At 43.2% G+C, this 21,981-nt stretch overlaps 2 protein-coding genes across 2 annotated transcripts; one reads left to right on the forward strand and one right to left on the reverse strand.

Annotated features, from left to right (window-relative positions):
* The first annotated feature begins 2,774 nt into the window (after positions 1 to 2,774).
* On the forward strand, positions 2,775 to 12,487 carry zbed4 (zinc finger, BED-type containing 4). Its single transcript, XM_080757400.1, has 2 exons — positions 2,775 to 2,915; positions 6,728 to 12,487. The coding sequence occupies exon 2, from the start codon at positions 6,936 to 6,938 to the stop codon at positions 10,794 to 10,796; it is 3,861 nt and encodes a 1,286-aa protein (XP_080613526.1). The 5' UTR covers positions 2,775 to 2,915; positions 6,728 to 6,935; the 3' UTR covers positions 10,797 to 12,487.
* A 1,571-nt stretch (positions 12,488 to 14,058) lies between these two features.
* Positions 14,059 to 21,493, reverse strand: alg12 (ALG12 alpha-1,6-mannosyltransferase). Its single transcript, XM_080757244.1, has 9 exons — positions 21,325 to 21,493; positions 20,384 to 20,516; positions 19,968 to 20,141; positions 18,397 to 18,591; positions 18,182 to 18,286; positions 17,352 to 17,574; positions 16,249 to 16,418; positions 15,312 to 15,387; positions 14,059 to 14,446 (listed from the first exon to the last, which is right to left on the reverse strand). Exons 1-9 carry the CDS (start codon positions 21,481 to 21,483, stop codon positions 14,203 to 14,205), a joined length of 1,479 nt encoding a protein of 492 aa, XP_080613370.1. The 5' UTR covers positions 21,484 to 21,493; the 3' UTR covers positions 14,059 to 14,202.
* Positions 21,494 to 21,981: the final 488 nt, after the last annotated feature.

Raw genomic sequence — 21,981 nt, forward strand, 5'->3', positions numbered from 1 at the left:
CTAGCCGCCAAGCCCCCAGACAGTCAGGAGTCAGGACCGTGTGTGAGGGCCTATGGTGGGGCTCTAGGGGGGAGGCTCGCTTGGGGCTTTCCATGGGGGTTACGGTCGGGTAGCTGCTCTGTGGGCTGTGGCCCTGTGGGGCTGTGTCTGTGGCTTGCTTTGTAGCGGAGAAGCGGGGGTCGCTTGGAAATTAAATAAAAGTAAAGGAACATATATATATGGCCTTATTGTTTTATCACTTCATTTTTGTTTTGCCTTGCATCCCATCACATCACATTCACATCATCATCATAACAACATTAATGATCAACCCCCGGTCCCCCTTATAATATAAACTATACATTACCTCGCGTCACGGGAATTGAGTTCTGCGTGAAATGTATGTAGGCCTACCAGTATATCTATTCTGCATACTGTTAATAAATACACATTAATAAACCTTAATAAACATTGAAAACATTAATAAACGTAGGATAGGCCTATGGATAGATGTGATCGATTGTAGAACGCCCTACCAACAGTCATTAAGACATGCAAATCCCTTGACTCCTTCAAAACCGCTCTCAAAGGGCACCTATACGGACGGCTGCAATTCGAAACTGCATGGCCCCTGTAAAATCTGACCTTTTTAGGGTTAGGCTAACCCTAAAAATAACAAATGTGTAACATGGCCTACAAATTCAATAAAGGTTTGACATGATCTTTATTTTCAGGCCTCACATTCTAATTGTGTGGCAAGACTGCTGCTGACTGCATGTCAAACATGAAGGCCTGCTGTCATGTTCATGTCAACAATAAATAAAATAAAATGGTTCTGCAAGGAATCTACAGAGGAATACATTATACATCATCCAATACCAACATGCCAGCCCATCACATAATTATCTGAACAAAACAAACTGCAACAGATGTCTGTTACAGTGTGTTTTGCAAAAAGCAAAAATACCCTAATCTGAAGAGGTTCCATTCTGGACTCTAGTTGCAGGTTGGGTGAGGCCTAAGAGGATCAGATTCATCATTATGGATACACAGGTCACAGGGGCCCAGAAAAATGTCTACTGATGTGTCTGTCTACTCTATGGTAGGCCTACAATAAATAATTCAGATTTTTTGTACAGTAAAGTGAACAATAATGACAATACAAGGTATTTTTGACACACATCCTTGACCACCAGAGGGCCCCTGAGAGAGGATCATTCGTGACAAGAAACCCCGTCGGTTTGTTTTAAATAAAAAGGAACATTTAAGTTTTTAATTAAAACTCTGTCACTACTCACTATATAGGCCTACGAAATTAGGCTGATCCAGCGTGCAACAGTAGCGCGTTTCTAACCGAGAAGGAATCATTATTTTATGTGCATATTATTAATAATTAGTTAGTTTTATTTTGATTGCCCTGTTCTTTTCGCCATGTTGAAGACCCTACACGATGCCCTACACCCCGGCCCGCACCCCGGTGACGCCATAGCTACAATACGCGTTCCTTCCGTCCGACGCTGTTTTCACCAAAGACCAAAATGCGTCAAGTCAGCCACAGCTAGACCTTGAGCTAGAGTCGGACCACAACACCACCGGAAAGACAAGTTCACTTAAAAATAAGATACATTCATATAATATTTCAATGTATGAATATGAATATGGATATAATTTAAATAAGTAAACACAGTGATTCTCTGGCAAATACATGGTCATTATTTATTATAGTGTAGCGATATTGAATGGAAAAGTAGCCTAATTAAACCTCTTTTTCTTTTTTCTTCTTAAAATGGCTAAATACTATGCACAAGTGCATGATAGTATTATTATAGTCAATAAAGAGCTAGAAGTAAAGTAACAACGTTATAGACTGGTATTGAAGTCGAAATACAAATAAAAACTAAAACTTACATTTGTCATCTTCTTTTGGCTAATTCCCAATGGGGTCGCCACAGCAGATCATCAGTTTCCTGCATCTTCCTCTGACTCCTGTCCATCCAGAAGGACCACTTCACCCATTTGCAATGTATCTTCATATACTAATTGGTCCACACTCCACAGACTCCACAGTCCACACTAATGCTCATCATTATATATTTCTTATTTTTTCTTGGTCTGTGTCGCAGAGGAAGGATGCGGACATTTCAGAAACCTGTCTACCGGTGACATATTCAATGGGGAATCCTGGAAAGTTAGCATGCTAGAATGAAAGCCATTGTTGTTCTCATATTAATACAATCTTGGTATAGCAGGTTTCTGAAGTGTCTACAACAGCATCAAGTAGAAAACATTGTACCATTTTATCATGAGCATTAGTGAGGAGTCTGAGGACCAATATGAAAGGGAAAAGTTGTCCCCCCCCCCATTTTTCTATAGGTCTACGCCGCCTACTACAGTTTCCCCTACTTTTATAACTGTGTATATTATATGATTATAATTTTTGCATAGAAGTGTAGCCTATGTATCTTTAAATGTTCTGATGAATTGAAAATGGAGGACCCTGATGTAGGCTAGACAAGTCTTAGTGCTTTTTCTGGTTTTATCCTCTTAGCAGATTTTGTATTGACCTGTACTTTCGTTGAACTGTAACTTTCTATCTATTATCTCGATATTACTGTTAATACAAATTTCAATCAATCAATCAATCAATCAATCAATCAATCAATCAATCAATCAATCCTTCTAGGTTTACACAATTTGTTTTATTTTTGAGGAGCCATTTCCGGTGTGTCGGCGCCCCGCTGCGTGCAACTTGACGCACAGTCTCCAGTAACGTCAGAACGTGAATCTCTCCAGCAGGCAGCCAGTTTTCACGCACAGAGACAAAGCAACAAAGTGAAACCCCCCTCCTCCTCCTCCTCCTCGCTGGATCAATCAAATGTGTCATATTTTAACCGTTTAGGAGCCAAACCCCGGTGGTCCGACCGGATCACATCACGGTACGTATGTATGAATGTCCACATCCACGGTTCTGGGGTCGTTAGACGGCACCGGGAGGTCGTCGCGCCGGGCTGTTCTCAGTACTGGTCTGGTCCAGATCTGCTCTGTGTGGTTCAGTGGGGTTCTGCTGCTGCCTCGCCAGGTTAGCTTCTGTATGTCCGGTGTGTGTGTGTATGTGTGTGGCCTTGTGTTCCGACCTGGACCAGACCAGACCCAGAACCCCCGAACCCATTATGTGGTTGTATGTGGACGGGAATCGTTGGCCTCTTTTGGTGCGATTAATCATCAGCGGGTTTTGGCTGTTTGTTCGGGTCATGTTTGTGACAGATTAACGGGTTAAACCCCGGGTCTTGTTTTGTGTGTAAGGACTTTAGTTAGCATTAGGCTAAGCTAGTTAGCTCTGTGAAGATAGCCACCCTAATATCAAGCCCCTCTCTCTTTATCTGGCCGTGAAGCTTTATTAACCCAGGCTAAGAAAAATGTGAATGATTGTTTGGGGTGTTTTTTTAATGTCTGATACCATGGTGTTTTTTTTAACCGTGCGCGTGTGCACACTGCACAGGCACCGTGCGTGTGTATAGACAGTGTATGGATCTCTGCTGTAGTGCTGTTGTCCTCTCCACACCTCGATGCTGCTTCTTCAGCCAGCAGCCAGGCACACAAACCCGGAACACAACAACCACCATCACTGTTAATAATATGAATAATAATTAACGACTTTCACCCAGAACATGGGTGAAAGTGGTTACAGGACATCTGTAACCGTTTTTCTAAAGTTTGTTCTACATCTTTTTATTTGTATCTTTCTTTAAAAATATAACTAAACAAATAGCCGACTTATATAGGGCTTGTGGGTACTGGTTAACCAGACCGACCAGACCTGTCTTTAATGATGATCACTGAGACGCAACAAAATATTGGTTAGGGGTCAAAGGACTAATCAGAAAATAAATCTAATCATATCAAATGAAATCAAACTGTATATAGCACATTTCATGCAACTCAATGCAATGCAGTCAACAGTCACTAATGTTAAAACTACGTAAATACATTATTAATAATATGATAATATAACTGGTGGATCCTCTAATAATTAAACATACGTTAATAATAATAATAAAGATTCAGAAACTGGCGGATCCAAGTAATCAAATAGGCTAATGGTGTTTAGTGATCTATCATGTACATATTTATAATATGTGCCACTATAATGCTGGACTGTTTCATAGTAAAATGCAAAATGTGGTTTTTGATTGCTGGGTGGATATATTGGATTTAGCTAATTCAAGATGTTTTGGTTCAGATTTGTGATGAGCATTTCACACAATGCTGTACTATATCTTACTACACTGCTATGTACAGTATGGTCTAAATTGATGATCGTGTGTGTGTGTGTGTAAAGACATTTGAACCAAAATAACCTTTAATAAAGAGTTTATATTATATTAGATATTAACTACATCTTGTGTTTGTATTAGGGCTGCACGGTTATGGCAAAATCCTATTATTATCGCTAATGATGATTGGGTGTTATCAGTGCCATATGATGAAATGGCATGCATCTTCTGCATTGTCTATTTGTGTGTCGCCATTGTTAGACAAACTGTGGACAGATGGTACAATGTTCTGGTTTACCACATTCTAGGAATGTTTTAATAGGAAAACCTTCTGTGAACATACAATGTTCTGGTTATTAACCACATTCAGTGGGAATGTTAGTCAAACTTTCGGTGAACATAGCATATCTACAAGCTCTGGGTCATTATTTTGTCACTGCTGCACATAACATGAAATTTGTCCTGCATTTAACCCGTCATAACTATTCGGAGCAGGTGTTATTAATAAATAACCCATGGAGCAGTTGGGGGTTAAGTGTCTTGCTCAGGACTCACTTTTACACAACGTTGGTGCGACCTGGTTAGCGTCTGATGATGTCCCAATGTTTGTGTGTATGTTGTTCATTTATGGCCATGAACACTGACGTCATTGATTTGGCAGCGGTGGGTGGTTACCCCCTTTTTATCCCCAATTTAGGACTTCGTTATGCCAATTAGTTCCTCCTCACACACATTTCTATGTGGTCACTGCTGTTGTATCCTACTGACTCAAATGCCAGTGAGGATCCCCCACCAGGAGGACATCGTAGAGCCCAACACTCCCTGCCGACAGGTGCCGCCCCAGGTTGTAGGAATATATGCAGTGACAAATGTCACCCTCCCTGCCGGGCTTCCCTCCCGCGAGCATGGGCCACCTGTGTTCACACAGACACAAAGCCAGTGCCGGTTGCACCACATTGGATTCGAACCCACAACCTCCGTGGTGGTGTGCAGAGACTTTACCACTGTGCCACCCGAGCGCCCGCTTGTCTATTTAATTTAAAAATGGTCGGTTTCAGCATACAGCTTGAAAGCTATTGGTCAAGTCTGACTGTTATGTATTATTGAGCCAAATCCATATAATGTCTGTGTCTTTTGTTTGTAGAATCGGTTTGTAGAATCGGCCTCAGGTCTTAATGGATAAATAAATAGAGCTTAAGTGGTTAAGACATTTTGTTTACCTTGAAAAATAGGTTGTGTGTGTCAAAACAACTGAGTTAATTAAATTGTGAAATTATTATAATTTGATAAAAATTTGTAACGTAATTAATCCATGCTTGGATGACCCGCCCCATACATCCCATAATCCCACTCACTGCTCCAATCCCTATCGGGATTGGGAAAATACAATAAGTTGGTTAATGTGCCATTAAAGGCTGCACAATTTACTTAGGCAGTGTCTCAAATCACATAGCACGACAACCGGGTGAGAGACATAGAGAGTCTCTCTGAGACACCATCCTGCCACACTGGATTGTTATAAAGAAGAATAAAACATAAACGCATACGTATGTTAAATATATACTTTCCATTCCCACAATATACAGAAAAACATGACACATTTTGGACATATTTCGAATGGTGATCTACAACGGGTCCTGTTTGCAGGTGTGGCTCTCAGGCAGGAAGGTCATGTAGGGTTACTGCTTTTTTCACTCTGGTGTCATGAAGTTCCTCCACAGTCGGAACACTGTAGTTACAGCCAACACGCTTGAGCATGTCTTTGGGACATGAGTTCGTTAACATGGTTGTTGAATAGCAGAATAGCAAACAACTACATGTTTGTCTTGGAGGAAAAACGGGGAAAAAAGAAATGGAAAACATAGTATAGTTTTACTTATCACATACCACTTGACCTGATATAAAGTCTTGTTTTATGATATAAATCTGTAAGCTTTACATATTCTCTGGGTCTCCCATGGGGGAGGTCTGATTGTGAGTTGCAACCGTAGGTCGCATTTACTATGAAAAGCTGCATCTGCACCGTTAGTCATGCCTCCATATATGGTCACGCCTCGTGACATCACACCTCCATATATGGTCACGCCTCGTAATAGTGTACCGTAAATGTTAAAAATATATTTCATTTAATTTTCGCATCTGCCACTTGAATTAAGGTGACTTTATTGATTGACATCTAAAAAGGTCACTCAGCTCAAACCCACAATGCAATACTTTGTTTTCAAGGGTGTTGTACACAAACGTCAGCATTACAAAGTTTAAGTTATACAAAAAAAAATCCTTTTCCCCTCTATTTCCCCTTTGTAACCCTAACTATTCCAAAGCCCCCTCTGGTACACGGGTACAACACAACATAGTGTGTTAACATAGTGTATCTCTATTCTTCCTGGCAATTGTTTGGATGTGAATGATTTAGGCTCCACAACTATTTTTAACCCTTCTCTCTCTCTCTCTCTCTCTCGATCTCCCTGCAGGTCCTGTGAGGAGAGGAGACACCATTCCCATCCTAAATGGAGGAAAAGGACAGACGGGCTTCCTGCGTTCTGGACAGCCACGCACGCACGATGACGACAGCCGCTTGAGAGCTGCAACACCCATGACTACTCCTGGAAGGATCACAGACGACGACGTTTGACAGAGCAAACTTGATTTCCCGGAACGAAAGCCTCCGGCTGCCACACCATGGACGGCGAGGAAGAGGTGTCCCGTGTGAGCGAGGAGGACATGATCACTGAGCCTGGCAGCTCCGTGGAGAGCAGGAAGAGGGAAGCGAAAGGCACATGTCTGAAAATCGACGGCCAGGACGGCTACGTGTTCAAGTCCTACACTGTGGCCCCTCACGACACTGTGGGCGAGATGTCCTCTCCCCCTCCCTCGGTAACACTGGTGAACGACACCTGCCCTTCAATTGAGGGGGCAGCACACAATTTATCTTCTCAGGTTGAGCGACAATTGGAGTCGGAACACACGAAAGACGCACATCCGGCTTCTCCGGCTCTTTCAAACAAAAGCATATACACTGACGTGAAAATGAGCATGGAGAATGAACAGTCCGAAAATGGAAACCGCCAAGCAACAATACATATCAAACAGGAGGAGGAGGAAGAGGAGGAGGAGGAGGAGACAAATGGCATGGAGGCCGAAGCCCCAGAAGACGAGAGGTTAGGCCTGCCGTTTGAAAGGTTACCGTTTGAAAGCTTCCCGGGCCCGTTTGTCACCCGAGACAACGACGACTACAGCAACATGCTGAGCGGTTACACGAGCACCCTGTACGACGTGGCCATGGACGCCGTCACGCAGAGCCTGCTGTCGTCCATGAGGAGCCACGCTACCCCCAGGAAGAAGTCCCCCGCCTGGAACCACTTCTGCATATCCCCACGAGACAGTACCAAAGCAATCTGTTTATACTGCATGAAAGAGTTCAGCCGCGGCAAGAACGAGAAAGACCTGAGCACGAGCTGTCTGATGAGGCACGTGCGACGTGCTCACCCTACTGTGCTGTTGCAGGACGCGGGAGACGCCTCCTCAAACAACTTGACAGGTCTTGACAGGTCCCCATTGTCACTGATACCTCCCTGTCCAAGCTCACCAAAAAACGGAGACCTCACAAACAGCCTTGTCGCTCTTGCTGCCTCAAAGAACACTTTACCGTCCACCTCAGCAGCTGAAATTACAGACCCATCATCCAAAGAAACGGTACCCAAAGTCGAGCCAAATCTCGATCTGTGTGACAACGTCGACGACAGCCCCGGCGGCGCACTCACAACCTCACATTCCAATGAAATCAACAGCGAGGAGGCAGCAGATGGGGGGCCCGAGCGCCTGCCCGGGACCCCGAAAGGTTCGAGTTCACGTCGGAGATCCGCCGTGTGGAAACACTTCTACCTGTCGCCCGCTGACAGCTCCAAAGCGGTGTGCATACACTGCATGAATGAATTCAGCCGGGGTAAGAACGGGAAAGACCTGGGCACGAGCTGTCTCATTCGTCACATGTGGCGGGCCCACAAGGAGGTGGTTATCGAGGAAAACGGACAGGGCAACCACATTCCGCCACCTTACACAAACCCGCCCTCACTCCTCTCCCGCACACTCTTGCAGGACTCACTGGAAATAAAAAAAGAATCCCCGCTCCCCTCTTCCTCACCGGAAACCATATCGGATGAACTGCCCCAGAACATAGAGGAGAGCATGGAGGTGAAAGAGCTGTCCGACGCTGCCCTCAACCTTTCAGGACAGGACTCCTCCCCCAATCTCTCCTTTCTCATTCAGGGGGAGGATCACACGCCTTTGACCTCCTCACCGTGTGATCTGTCGGAGGGCCCCAGCCTCAGTCAGGAGCATTCTGTTTTCCAGCAGAACAAGAAAATCATGAAACGGGTGAAATCCGAAGTGTGGCACCATTTCATTGTCTCGCCGGTTGACCAGCTCAAAGCACTGTGCCGCTACTGCCCCTGCGTCATCAGCCGGGGAAAGCGGGGTGACTTCGGAACAAGCTGCCTTATGAGGCACCTCATGAGGCGCCACCCCGACGTCCTCAAAAACCAAAAATGCGCCGATGACAAGGAGCCCTCCCCTCACCTCTACACTGCTCTCACTGCAGCCGTTTCAGCCAAAGAAACTGACAGCCCCGCCAGTGAGAAAAAGCCACACCCGTTGCCTGTGTTCAGTAAAAAGACGTCAAAGCTGTGGAACCATTTTTCCATTTCGCCCACTGACCCCACAAAGGTGGTCTGTTTGCACTGTAGCCGCACAATAAGTCGAGGCAAAAAGACTACAAACCTCGGCACCAGCTGCCTCTTCAGGCACATGCAGAGGTTCCATGGACACATTCTTGAAAGTAACAATAGTATCTCAGGTGGTGTGCCTGTGTCTGCTGAAGTTCACGTCAAACAAGAACTCATGGAAACCTCCGCGTTCGAGGAGATCGTCGAGCGGTTCGACGAACATCACCCGGTTGCCAAAAAAATCACCAAACTCATCGCAGAAATGCTTGCACTGGATCTTCAGCCATCAGCCATGGTGGAGAATACGGGCCTGAACAGACTGCTAGAGTACCTCCAGCCTCAGTATTCTCTGCCCCCCTCTTCTTATTTCACCAGCACTGCCATACCGGACATGTACGAACGGGTGAGGGAGGTCGTCCTCACACACCTCAAGGAGGCCGAGGGCGGCATGGTCCACTTCACAACCAGCGTTTGGGTCAGCAGCCAGACGAGGGAATACCTGACCCTCACCGCTCACTGGGCCTCGTACGAGTCGGCCGTCAGACATCAGGGCCAGGAGCCGGACTTCCACTGTTCGGCTCTGCTCAGCATCTCGCAGATCGACTGTGACCACGACATGCTGAGCATCCAGAAGCAGCTGGAGTACCTGTGGGACTCGTGGATCGCCTCGTCGGGCCTGAGAAAGGGCTTCACGGTCACGGACGGCAACGCCATCCGGCTCGCCCTGGAGGACGGCGAGCACGTCGTCGTGCAGTGTTTCGGACACACCATAGACCTCATCGTGAGCGAAGCCATAAAGAGCCAGCGGATGGTGCAGAACCTACTGAGCATCGCGCGGAAGATCTGTGAGCGCGTGCAGCGCTCGGCGAGGGCCAAGGAGAAGCTCGCCGAGCTCCAGCGGCTCCACCAGCTCCCCGACAACCAGCTGGTCCAGGACGTGCCGTCCAAGTGGAGGACATCCTTCCTAATGCTCGAGCGGCTGGTGGAGCAGCAGAAAGCCATCGACGAGATGTCGATCGAGTGCAACTTCAGGGAAATGATCAGCTGTGACCAGTGGGAGGTGATGCTGTCCGTCTGCAACGCACTGAAGCCCTTCGAGGTGGCGTGCAGGGAGATGAGCACCCGCACGGCCAGCCTGGGACAGGTCATACCCCTCATCCACATCCTCAACCGCAAGATCGACCTGCTGTTCGACGAGACCGTGGGCATAGACAACATGCTCAAGTCCCTGAAGGAGGCGCTGGTGAGCAGGATGTCCTCCACGCTGCATGACCCGCGGTACACCTGGGCCACCATGCTGGACCCACGGTACAAGACGTCACTGTTCACGGAGGAGGAGGCCGAGCGCTGCAAGCAGGACCTCATCCGTGAACTGGATCTGTCCATAGCTACCTCAGTCCCACCAAGGCCCCCCCTGCCGCCGCCGCTGCCCAACGGGTGCAGCGAGGCCACCGCGGCCTCGTCCAACTCAAACAAGGACAACCTCTGGTCCCTCATGGCCGACATCCGACAAAAGATAAAGCAGGAAGACAAGCCAAAATCCTCCGAGCTGACGGTGCTGGAGTACCTGGAGGAAGACATTCTGGATCAAAGCTGTGACCCCCTCGACTATTGGAACATGAAAAAGTTCCTGTGGCCAGAACTCGCCAAAGTGGCCGCCCGCTACATGGGCTGCCCTCCCAGCATCGTCCAACCGGAGACTCTGTTCAGCACGGCCGGCATGAACTGCGCCCTGAATCAGCCCAGGCCTTTACTCGAAAACATGGAGGGCCTGCTTTTCCTCAAGGTCAACCTCCCCATGATTTATTTTCAGTACTGAGTAAGGGGCCATGGAGCATTACTTTCCAAACCCTTTTATTGAGGACTGGAGCCTGATTTATACTAAAGGTCTGTACACACCAGGGTGTTTAACTGAACAGTTCTTTGGTGTCGTGACTCGTGTGAGTACATCCACACAGAATGTCAATATTGTGTTCTGATAAGGTGACATATCTGTTAACTTTTTTCCGAAACGAGGTTTTTTCATCGCGAATAAAAGCATCAACCTATGAATCGAGCATCAAACGAAATAAACTGCTTGCTGCAAAAACATTCGGTGATGCATTTTTGGACTGTGTGTGTGTAAAGACCTTTTTAAGTCGTACAAAGGTGTCCTGCAAGGAAAATATCGGATCTATAAGCTTATAGATCTACTACTTTTGGTGCGGGACTCCATCATATGATGTAGTATAAATTTTGCATGAGTTGTATAGCTGTGAAATTGGGTTTTCTGTTGGGCAAACTACGTTTAGATATCAACGTTATACACTGATGTGTGTATTCTTTCTCAATGCAAACCTTGGAGCTTTTATGGAGTTCAGTGTGTACTACTGTTAAAACACTTTGGAGCTGATAACGGTTCATAAAGAAGTGTATCAGGGAGGGAGGGTTGATCTAGCTGTAGGGGTTAATTGTTTTGCTGTAAATTTGTTTTCTTTTTGTTTTTTTTGTGTCTGCTCTCTCCTTGTGCCTTATCCAATACTACTTCAGGTCAAAACGCTGTACATATTTTTATTTTTTAAGTTGCGCAAATCAGTTCAGGAGTTTGTTTGATTTAAAGAAAATAGATGCTGTTTGTTTTCTGTGACGAAAACATTGGCCCAAAAAGAAATGCTGTGACTGAAAGATGTTAAGTTTATGTTATTTAATAATGCTTACATTGTGAAATTGTGGTTCATGGTACTGTCAGTTAGAAATAGATTTTTTTCCTTTTTTTTTGTACTGGCAGATATGTTTATGAGGTCTTGTAAAATATTGCTGTATTTTCAGATTAAGCCGTTTGTTTGGAATGTCCAATTTGTCTCTTAAGCACAATTTTTAAGTTTATTTCCAAGGGATTAAATTATGGGTTTATTGTTGAGTAAAACAATTGTACTGTAAATTTTTATATAAATGACTTCTGAACCTAATTTGATAAATGTTTTAGCTCTGAGACTGGAACCATGAAACTTTTGTGGTCATTTGTAAATAAAGGTTTTCCTTATGTACCATGTGTTTTTTAATTACAGTATATAACACGAATAGATACAACAGTAACGAATGCAAAATATAAAAACCAAATTATATTAATCTATACAATCTATAAAAATCTTTCAAACAAGTACATTGTTAAATGACAAAGACTGCCAGCCATGTTCCCAGATGAAACTTTTATGGTCTAATACAGGGATACTCAAATAGATTTACCTGTGGGCCACATTACAAAAATGGCAAGGGGCCAGGGGCCAGTAGATAAAATTACGACATTAATGATACTTGATAACTTCTCTCTTTCAATTGCTATTTCCGCAATTTCCTCAATTTCCATTTCCACCATTTCCGCAATTTCCATTTCTGCATTTCCGCAATTTCCATTTCCACCATTTCCGCAATTTCCATTTCCATTTCCATCTATTAATGGCAGCTGGGTTTCATCATTCAAATAAAATAGAATTCTGTCCGTTTAGCTATAAAATTATGTCAGGGAATAGGGATACACAGTATATGTCTTTCATTTGCATTGCATCTCCCCCCCCCCCCCCCCCCCAAGCTTTTATTTTCGTTCGAGTAATAGTACAACTCTAATAGTATTACTTATAATAATGTAATTAAAGATAACTTCATTCAGATTTATTTATTTTTATTTCATTTTCCAGATTTTTTTTTTCTTTTTTTCAGATTTTCATTGGTGGGCCAGTCATAATGGTCCCGCGGGCCTGAGGTTGAGTATCACTGGTCTAATAAATGGAAATCGTATTTATCTTCCTGGCTACGCACGAGTAGTAATAACATTGCAATGGATAATTGGCCTTTTAAAGCACACATTCCTTTAAACATGAAGGAACCAGTATAACTACTTTACTAAGAATGATGCAACATTGTCACTCCAATGGATTTACATTCATCTCAGAACCGGTTCTCAGCACTGATCCTTGATGGGGTTCCCCAGCTAAATGAATCCTAGTGAATGAAAACCAAATTGATCTGTAAACCCTGAGTTAAGGAGGTGTAAGTGATGTTTTTCTTTTATCAAATGTGTGCACACTAAGAGGGGTATTGGTGTCCAGTAACGGTTTTATCCCTGTCTCTCCAGCCCTTTAGTAAACCAAAAATACATTTTGATGTCAGGACACTAATTTTATCCAATCAGTAGAGAGAACTTGTACACAATCGAACTAACTCTAAAAATGTTATCTGATACATTTTCTTTGTGCTGGTCCCTCTCCTGATTGATTACATTTGTGTAACCCACCTGCCATTTTATTTCACTAAAGAGTTGGAAAGACCTGTTATTGAACAAAATACTTTAAATTAACACAGGATTTTACAGTGTAGATAGTGGCCTAATGCATATCAAACAGGGTCTTTTTAATTAACCACTTAAAACCCCATATACCAAACTTAAATGACAGGAGTCCATATATGCCTCTCCTTTTTGAGTGGTACAACCACTCCTATAGACAGCTATGTGTGTGTCCGAGTGTCACTGTTGCAACACACAGGCCAGGGAGGAGGGCTTGTACAGTACAGCACCACTCACTTCAGAGGGGTCTGATTTTCTCTTCACCAAAAATAGCTGATCTATTTTTGTTGAATGTACACTTAATATGCCCCGAATTGGGACGCTAGGGTTCATATGGTTATGGGAATAACCAGAAGAGTGGGCTCCTAAACATTGTGGGAACCTTTCCAAAATGTAAAAAGAAAAAAAAAGGTCTGATGTGAACATACCGTACTTGATAACATTTGATATCGAAAGCCTTATACTTCTACAATTGCTACAAAACCTGTGGCTAACCAGTCATATTGGGACATAGAAGTTGTAGGGTAAATGTAGGTCTGATAATGTTAAAATCATGTTGTATACTGTACATCCAAATTATTTATCTGGGGGGGGGGGGGTGCCAATTTAACATTGAGGTGACCACAATATTTAGGTGCCCCCTCGTCCTGTATCCGTTTTAAGGGTTGATAATCACCGCCATTTGCAGCTTTTCAGAAGACCTGTAGTTTAATGTGTGTGTGCTGCCGTCTCCCAAGGTCATACTTAAGAAAAAGCACTGTTTATAGCACAAACATGCCGCCCTCTGACAACAGACGTTTATTACATAGCAACATCAGCTTTTGGTCTGTTATTTTTGGTCACTGGAAGAGAAAACACCAGATATTAAAGACACAAACAGCCGCAGCTGTAGGAATGTGACTGTTCAATCTTTCTCTTGGTCGGGGGTGTTCTTTCGTTCCATCAGTAGGGCTTTGTCTTCCAGTCTCACAGTGAAGGGGGGGAACCGCAGCGTGTGCAAGACTATGTTACTGTAACCTTCAATGAAGGCCAGGGGCTGGTGCGTGCCTTGCAGGAGCTCTATCTTGGTGACATTGGCCTCCATCAGAAGGTGCGTGTAGGTCTTCATGTTTGGATGCTCGGGGCCTAGGTCTTCTCGCTTGTCGTATCTGGGGGTTTTTTTTGGGGGGGGGGGGGGGGGGAGTTAACAGTGAAGGGCCAGATAAGTTATTTTACTTAACGGACACTAAAATAAAGTCAGAAAAGGAGAAACTCAATAAAAAACTAAAATGAGCAATGAAAAACGAATTGAAAGGGATTGCACGTATGTTCATCACAATTATAAAGCCAGTGTGTCCCGCTTTTTAACCACTATAAACCTGGCGTCCCTATTTAGGACATGTCATCATTATAGACAAACACGTTAAAACCTTTTCAAAAACTTTCAAAAATGGCATATTTAAAACTTGTATATTTGCTATTATGGGGGAACAGAATAGGGCTTAAGTGCTTACATTAAATACAGTATTGTTTGTGTTTATTTCTTATCGATAAAAAAGTTGTTTGGATTCATTAACTTAATTTTTTATTAAGTAAAAAAAGTAAAAAAAAAAAGAATCATACCCGTGTGAAGTGAGGGGCGCTCTTATCATCACATCTCCTCATACATCATCTCATTCTGGCCATTCACAATTTACGTCTTCACTTTTCTGTCATCACTTTTTATTTTCAAATCCTTTTATCCTCAAGGCTAATCCTCAGGCTAATCACTTGTGGCGTCCTCAATTCACCCGTGAAGTAAAGAGGGTGAATTGAGGACGCCACGTTGTGTGAAGAAGTGAGGGGCGCTCGTATATCTTACATCAACACACATCACATTCTGTGCTCAGCCAATCAAATCATTACAAATGTCATTCCAGCCAATCATAATGGGTCAAAATATTGACCATCTATGAACCAAAATCGGGATCGGCATCAGACCCAAAAATGTGGTATGGGTCAGGCTCTGTCCAGAAGGAAGATAAACACACTCACCTCCAGTTCCTGTTCTGTTCTAAGAAGCGAGACACTCCCGTTTCAGCAGTGTAGGCATCGATGTGGACAAAGACATCTGACGGTGTAAAACACATCACAATGATTATGGGCTGTAAATCACTGCTTTTCAAACTTAAATGTCAAGGAGGACTCCCCAGTTTGGTATCCATATGTACAAGAAAAGATGACAATGTGCAACAGATAAAATAATAATAAATGAATTGAAAAGAAAAGAAGCCCATGTATTGTCCAAAGGTGCACTCTAGTGTTCATTGTGTGAACTGCCTCACAATGAACACTATTTAGTGAAGTGATATAATGGTTTAATTGTTCCTGGGTCAGCATTGTACAAATATTAGCCCAGTAGACTGGAAAGATATTTGTGAAACTGTTAATTGTTTATTAGCTTGTAGCACAAACACATACAAAATCTGGATCGCTCAAAAACTACAACTAAATCTGCTGCCGGACATAAAATGCCACTGCCAGTGCTTTGAGATAATCACTGGTGATCAAAAGGTCTACTACACTACTACAAATACTAGAATACTGTGTAAATGTAGCTAAATTACATAAATTATCAGTTCTAACAAAATTATTATGATGAATTAACTGAAGCCATATAGTAGGGTAAACCCAGGTGTTACCAATGCTACTAACTCAAACAGAGTGAGGGTGCTGCTATTGTGCATGTTGGCTCAAAGGAAAGGCTCTTAAATACTCTCTATGTCAGAAGGTATTTGATATGGTTTGATTTGTTTTTCAGAAAAAAAGCCAAATTAAATATCTTTAAAAAAAGAGTAGGAGAATAAGTAGCGATGATCTTATGTCTTATATTTTAATACCTTCCCATGTTGTGTCACATCTCAGTCTTGATTGATGTGGAGAACACTGCAGTGACAAATACATTTTAAAGTGATCTGAAAGCAATACCCACCCACTGTGGCTGGCACCAGCCTGTGTAGTTCTCGCATGGCTCGGCCCCCTGGGTAATTGTGGTGGGAGACGTACAGAGAGATGCCAGAGTACACCGCGTTGGTCAGCAGCTGTCCGACCACCACCAGAGAACCCAATTTATACATCCACGACTTCTGGTAGTTGTTCAGGCTGCGCACGCACACGCACACACACACACACACACACACACACACACACACACACACACACACACACACACACACACAGTTAGCTAACTTACAAGCATGATGGGTAGTTCGTCCTATGATGTTCTTTTCAGCACGCGACAAACAATGCCAATACTTTTTATTTTATTTTAATTTTAAAGCTTTGGAGCATTACCTTACTTTTTGTTATAAGGCTACACAATTTGACATTTAACAGACGCTCTTAATCCAAAGTGATTTACAGTAATCAAGAACACAGGGTAATATACCATAATTATCTAGGATCATAAGTACCAGTAGACTAACATCCGTAACAGTAGATCATGCTGTACAATGAAACTACAAGTATACACTATAGAATGCTATGACTAAATACATATTTTAGAATTTGCAATCCATATGCTTGAAAGCCCATCAAGGCTAGGGCAAGTGCCACGGGCTAAGGTGAAGTCTGAAGATGTGAGTTTTCAGACTACGGCTGAGGATTGGGAGTGAGTCTGCAGTTCTAATTGCAATGAGGAGTTCATTCCATAGTTTGGGAGTCAAACAATTACGTTTACATCAAGTATATTCATGAAAAAAGGCTATACAGATAATATTTTGTTCTTTCAACATTGTTATTCACAAAAAACAATGTCTCTACCGTTTCACCTTCAAACTGTCATGTCTGATTTGATTTGAGCAAATAACAGACTTATGGAGGTAAGTAACCATTCACACCTAAAACGAACAAACCCATTCATTAATTTGACTAGCCAGCATACACTGTGACCTGCGCAACACAACTGCAGCTAATAAAATTAATCAGCCTAGTAATGCAGCCTGCCATGTTTTTATTCTGCTGTAGTTTTCTTTTTAAATCGGAACTGGAAAACAACCAGCTAGGCCAGGTCTCATGCCCCTATCATGGTCTTACATGAAAGAGCAGCCGCGGGCGGCCACCAGGTTGAGCACGGGGAAGGTGTAGATGATGAAGCGCAGCTCTTTGTGGGGCATCAGCGAGTAGAGGAGGATGAAGCCTGCGGCGGGCAGCAGCAGGACCCTCATCCTCCTGTCCAGGAGGCCCAGGGGAACCAGGAGCAGCGTGCAGCCCAGGGCCCGCGGCACCGCCGAGTAGAAGTACCACAGGAACGGAGAGGTTTACTGGGCGGACCAGAGTCAAGGAGAGCTGGGGGACGAAGGCAGCCGGTGGAAGGCCATAATACTGACTAGAGTCCGACAAAATGTTTGGGTCCGATTCTGAGAGATCACTTTGATTATCATACTGAATTACTGCCACTACCGATGCCATCAGAAAAGTCAAATAGTGTTTATGTATTAGCAAAAACCCTATCGATCAGGCTCTTTTTTTTTGAACATTTAGCTGACTCAAATGATGGTGCATTTATATAGTTCCTTCATCCAAGGCGCTTTACATAGATTGTTCATTACATTCACGCATTCACACACATCCCTACACTGACAGTCTCTAGTGTTGACTGTCAAAGGAGTCAAGGAAACTCTGGGGGAGCCCGTGATCGAACTGGGAATCTCACGGTTCCCATCCGGCTGCTCTACCAGCCACTAATGTAATAATAACCCCTTAAATGTCAAAGATTTAGTTACAGACCTTTAAGAGTCCATTTGTAACCCCCTCGGGGAATCCAGAGGGTCCCTGGACCCCACTTTGAGAACCACTGATCTAAATAAATACTCCTCATCATTACTGATTGATTGTGCCCAGGCATCCATTTCTACGGAAGGATATTCCCCAGTTGGAGCTTTTGTTGAGGATGGTGTTGTACCACAGAACCTGGCCTTCAGGCCACAGCCACTTCCTCCAGAAGAACGAGTCCACGGCGACAGTCAGAGCTGCAGGGCGGGATTTTTTATTAGCATTGGGTTGGGTGTAAATGTTGTGTTTGTGTCATGGTGTCAAACAAACGTTTTCACGTGCATACTTTTACGCATGCACTGCTCACCTAGACACAAAGCCCCGGCCGGCACGGCATACGAAAAAAGCCCCATCAGCCCCAGCCGCCTGCTCAGCAGTGACATCAGCAACATGAGACCCAGGAAGAGGCAGAGTTCACAGCGGAACACGATGATGACCAACGCAGAGAGGCTGATGAAGGAGCCGTTCTTGTGAGCCATCCAGGATGTGAAAGCCAAGAGAACTGTGGAGATAAATGGAGTGGCAGTTGTCATGCCCGTTTTCTGCTTTAGGGCTTGAAATCACATATACATGGAAATCAGCTGCTTCTGAAGCAATTGCTTTTGGCATATTCCCCCCCATATTCCCCAACATTGATTCATATTTTGTCTCCATACATTGCTGCCAACTACTCCGTTTTTGGTAAAGTTAACACTAGCCAAAAGCCAAATGTCGACTTTTGACTAGACTTTTCACTAGCTGGGAAGTTTGTCTACCCAATGTTGCAATGTTGGCAGGTAACCAGACATCACTGATAGACATAACCTATTTTTATACCGTCTGGCCTGTTAAATATGACCAGTGAATTTTGGAATGCGTTAGCCTGGCCACTGTGGCTGGCATACTCTAAGAAAATGTATATCCTTGTCAGCTGTTACGGGGAGTTATTATAACTTGCATAACTTAAATTGAATCATATAAATCAACATGCTCTACATGTACAAGCCTTGAGGCAACTTGTTGTGATTTGGCACTGTATAAATAAAATCGATTGATTGAGCAAAACAATCCCAAAAGGCAGTGGTGAAAAGTAACTAATTACTAAGTACTATACTTGAGTACTTTTGCTTCTACTTAACTCCACTACATCTCTCATCCAAATATTGTACTTTTACTCCACTAAATTTACTTTAGATTTTGGTAATTATTATGAAACATACATTAACCACATACATTAAACATACATTAACCACATTTTTGGCCATTTGAAAATAGTCGATCTACAAGCTGTGAGCTTGCCCGCTGCCAAGTGGTCCAGGTGCATGCCACATATAGGCTCTGGCCTGAAAGCATGTCGCGTGTTTGAGTCCCGTTCATGACGACCTTTGCTGCATGTCTCTCCCCTTCTCTCTCCCTCTTTCCTGTCTATCTTCACTTGATACTATCAATAAAGGCAGGAACGCCAAAAACAAATCTTTAAAAAAGTTTAATAAAAAAATGTAAATTTCATTCTGCATAATGACTACTTTTACTTTTTTGTCGTGCCAATACCTTTACTCAAGTACATTCCGGATTCTGGACTTTTACTTGTAACAGAGTATTTCTATATTGCAGTATTGATAGAACTGAGTACTTTGTTTTGCACGACCGCCAAGAGGTTACTTCAGTCTATGTGTACCATACCTATGGGCAGTGCAAATACATTGGGTAGTGTTACTTCAGTCTATGTGTACCATACCTATGGGCAGTGCAAATACATTGGGTAGTGTTACTTCAGTCTATGTACCATACCTATGGGCAGTGCAAATACATTGGGTAGTGTTACTTCAGTCTATGTGTACCATACCTATGGGCAGTGCAAATACATTGGGTAGTGTTACTTCAGTCTATGTACCATACCTATGGGCAGTGCAAATACATTGGGTAGTGTCCTCGTGCTGTAGAACATGAGGTGAAATTGGGAGGCGCAGGTGAGACAGAACAAGCCAGCGACCAGAGAACCAAACTGCCTCCGCACCTCTCTCTGCATGTGCCACAGTGCTCCGATGACGCACGCGCCCAGACAGCCTCGCACTGCACGGGACACACAGCAACAAGTCAGTCTTGTGCACTGGAAGGTTGCAGATAAATTAGTATTACAAGGTGTGTGCATTCGTGGTACTGCGTGCAAGTATTTGGCAAAATATATATTTTTAAATAACCATTAGTTACAGCCGTAAGAATTAACATTGATCTCAGAATAAGATTTATGGTACATTGAGTGATTCGGACACAACAGTGCTGTATAGTATGAGAGGTGTTGATCAAATAGATACCCATCAGCTGGGTGTAGAACTTGGGGATCTCCAGGAGGGCTGCCAGACACACTGCAGGGAAGGAGAGCGTGGCAAGGACCAGGGGTCCCAGGAAGGTCCGTGGAACAACACCAGGGAAGTCATGATGGTCATACTGAAGACAAACACAGAGACACATTGCTGTCGGGAGGAAACCACCTAACTCCATTGTTGAGGTTTTTGTTTTGCATAAATGAGTGCTATTGAACACCCTTTACGTCTGTGTGCTGTTGTTTTGAAAATATTGAACCAATTGGAAAGTAGTCAAAAACGTTTTGGACTAAACCTCTGAACTCCATTGGACCGTCAAACTGTCTACTAAAGCAACTAACTCCACTCTTCCCATCTCATCTCATGCCAGTAATTGACAATATCTATTCTAAAGTCACAAAATCAACTTTGATGAGGCGCAGTATTGCTTTGTTTTAAAAAAATAAGGTTTTCTTAATTTCCTGAAAAAAATATATTTTTCAATTCCTGATGATTTACGATTGTGTCCCTATCGGTGTTCGGTACATAACTCGGAGGATGCTGAGTGGACTGAAGGTGACTTCGCTACACTCGCCAGTGACTCGCTTTAGATGGCTCAGCGGTGCCTCACATGGCTCAAGCCACCTTCAGACGACTACAGGGACAAAAATCTAACTTGTGTGTGAGTGTGAGTTATTCATATCATCATTGTATTATTAATAGTCCTTTTTATTTTTATTGTTTTTTTGGGTTTCAATTTTACCAATATGTGTTGCCTAATTGCTCTTTTTATGGGGTCCTGTCACATGAAATGTCTTATATGAAAATGAAAATAAACAGAATACAACTTGACTTGATTGAATATGCCTGCCTGGCTGTCTGTGTACTGTAGCATGTTAGCTTAGCACAACAACAAATGAATAGTCTAGAATCTCTAGACTGTGCTGTCTAACCTCGTCAAAGTGCAGCCTGTGGAACAGGATGTCGTGGGACGCCTGGAGGTTGAAGCTCTCCTCTACTTTGGTGAAGGGACAGATCAGCAGATGGGACAGACTGACGCTGATCAGTAAAAGCAACAGAGGAACATCAGAGATGATCCTCTTTTCAGCCATGACACCTCCAGCCCGGTCAGCCAGGCAGGATGTTGACGTCTGTTCCACGCCTGTTCCATAGTTCCACCTCCGGCTCCACTCAAACAGATGGAACCGATGGAACACGTGACACGTTATTTCAACATTTTAAATGTTTAATGTTTTAAAAGATTAGATTGTAAGATAGAGGTTTAAATAATGTAGTACATTTCTGAAGGTTTCTATAAAATACTATTTGCTATTTCAAACTTTAAAGTTAAAGATAATGTTGTGTATAAAAGGAAAACATTTAATTGATATAGTGACCTTTTAAAATATTTAAAAATACTTTTATCATATATACATTATGATAAAACATTATACATAATTTATTACACGTATTATATAATATAATAAGTGTAATAAATAATGTATAACAACAAATAGACAGCAGAAATTTCAATTATGAAATATCTGTTTTGACACCATATACATATCCATAACGTAATTATAATGTAATATTCATTTTTTATTATTCCA

This window comes from Protomyctophum bolini (genome assembly GCF_963924005.1).
Source record: "Protomyctophum bolini genome assembly, chromosome: 23".
In the NCBI taxonomy this organism is placed as follows: domain Eukaryota; kingdom Metazoa; phylum Chordata; class Actinopteri; order Myctophiformes; family Myctophidae; genus Protomyctophum; species Protomyctophum bolini.

Coding starts and splice junctions, on each gene's coding strand:
- alg12 (XM_080757244.1), bottom strand. CDS start 21,483: ATGGCTGAAAAGAGGATCATCTCTGATGTTCCTCTGTTGCTTTTACTG. Junction 20,517..21,324: donor ACAGGCTGCACTTTGACGAG/GTTAGACAGCAC, acceptor GTTTGTCTTCAG/TATGACCATCATGACTTCCC. Junction 20,142..20,383: donor GTTCTACACCCAGCTGATGG/GTATCTATTTGA, acceptor TGTCCCGTGCAG/TGCGAGGCTGTCTGGGCGCG.
- zbed4 (XM_080757400.1), top strand. CDS start 6,936: ATGGACGGCGAGGAAGAGGTGTCCCGTGTGAGCGAGGAGGACATGATC.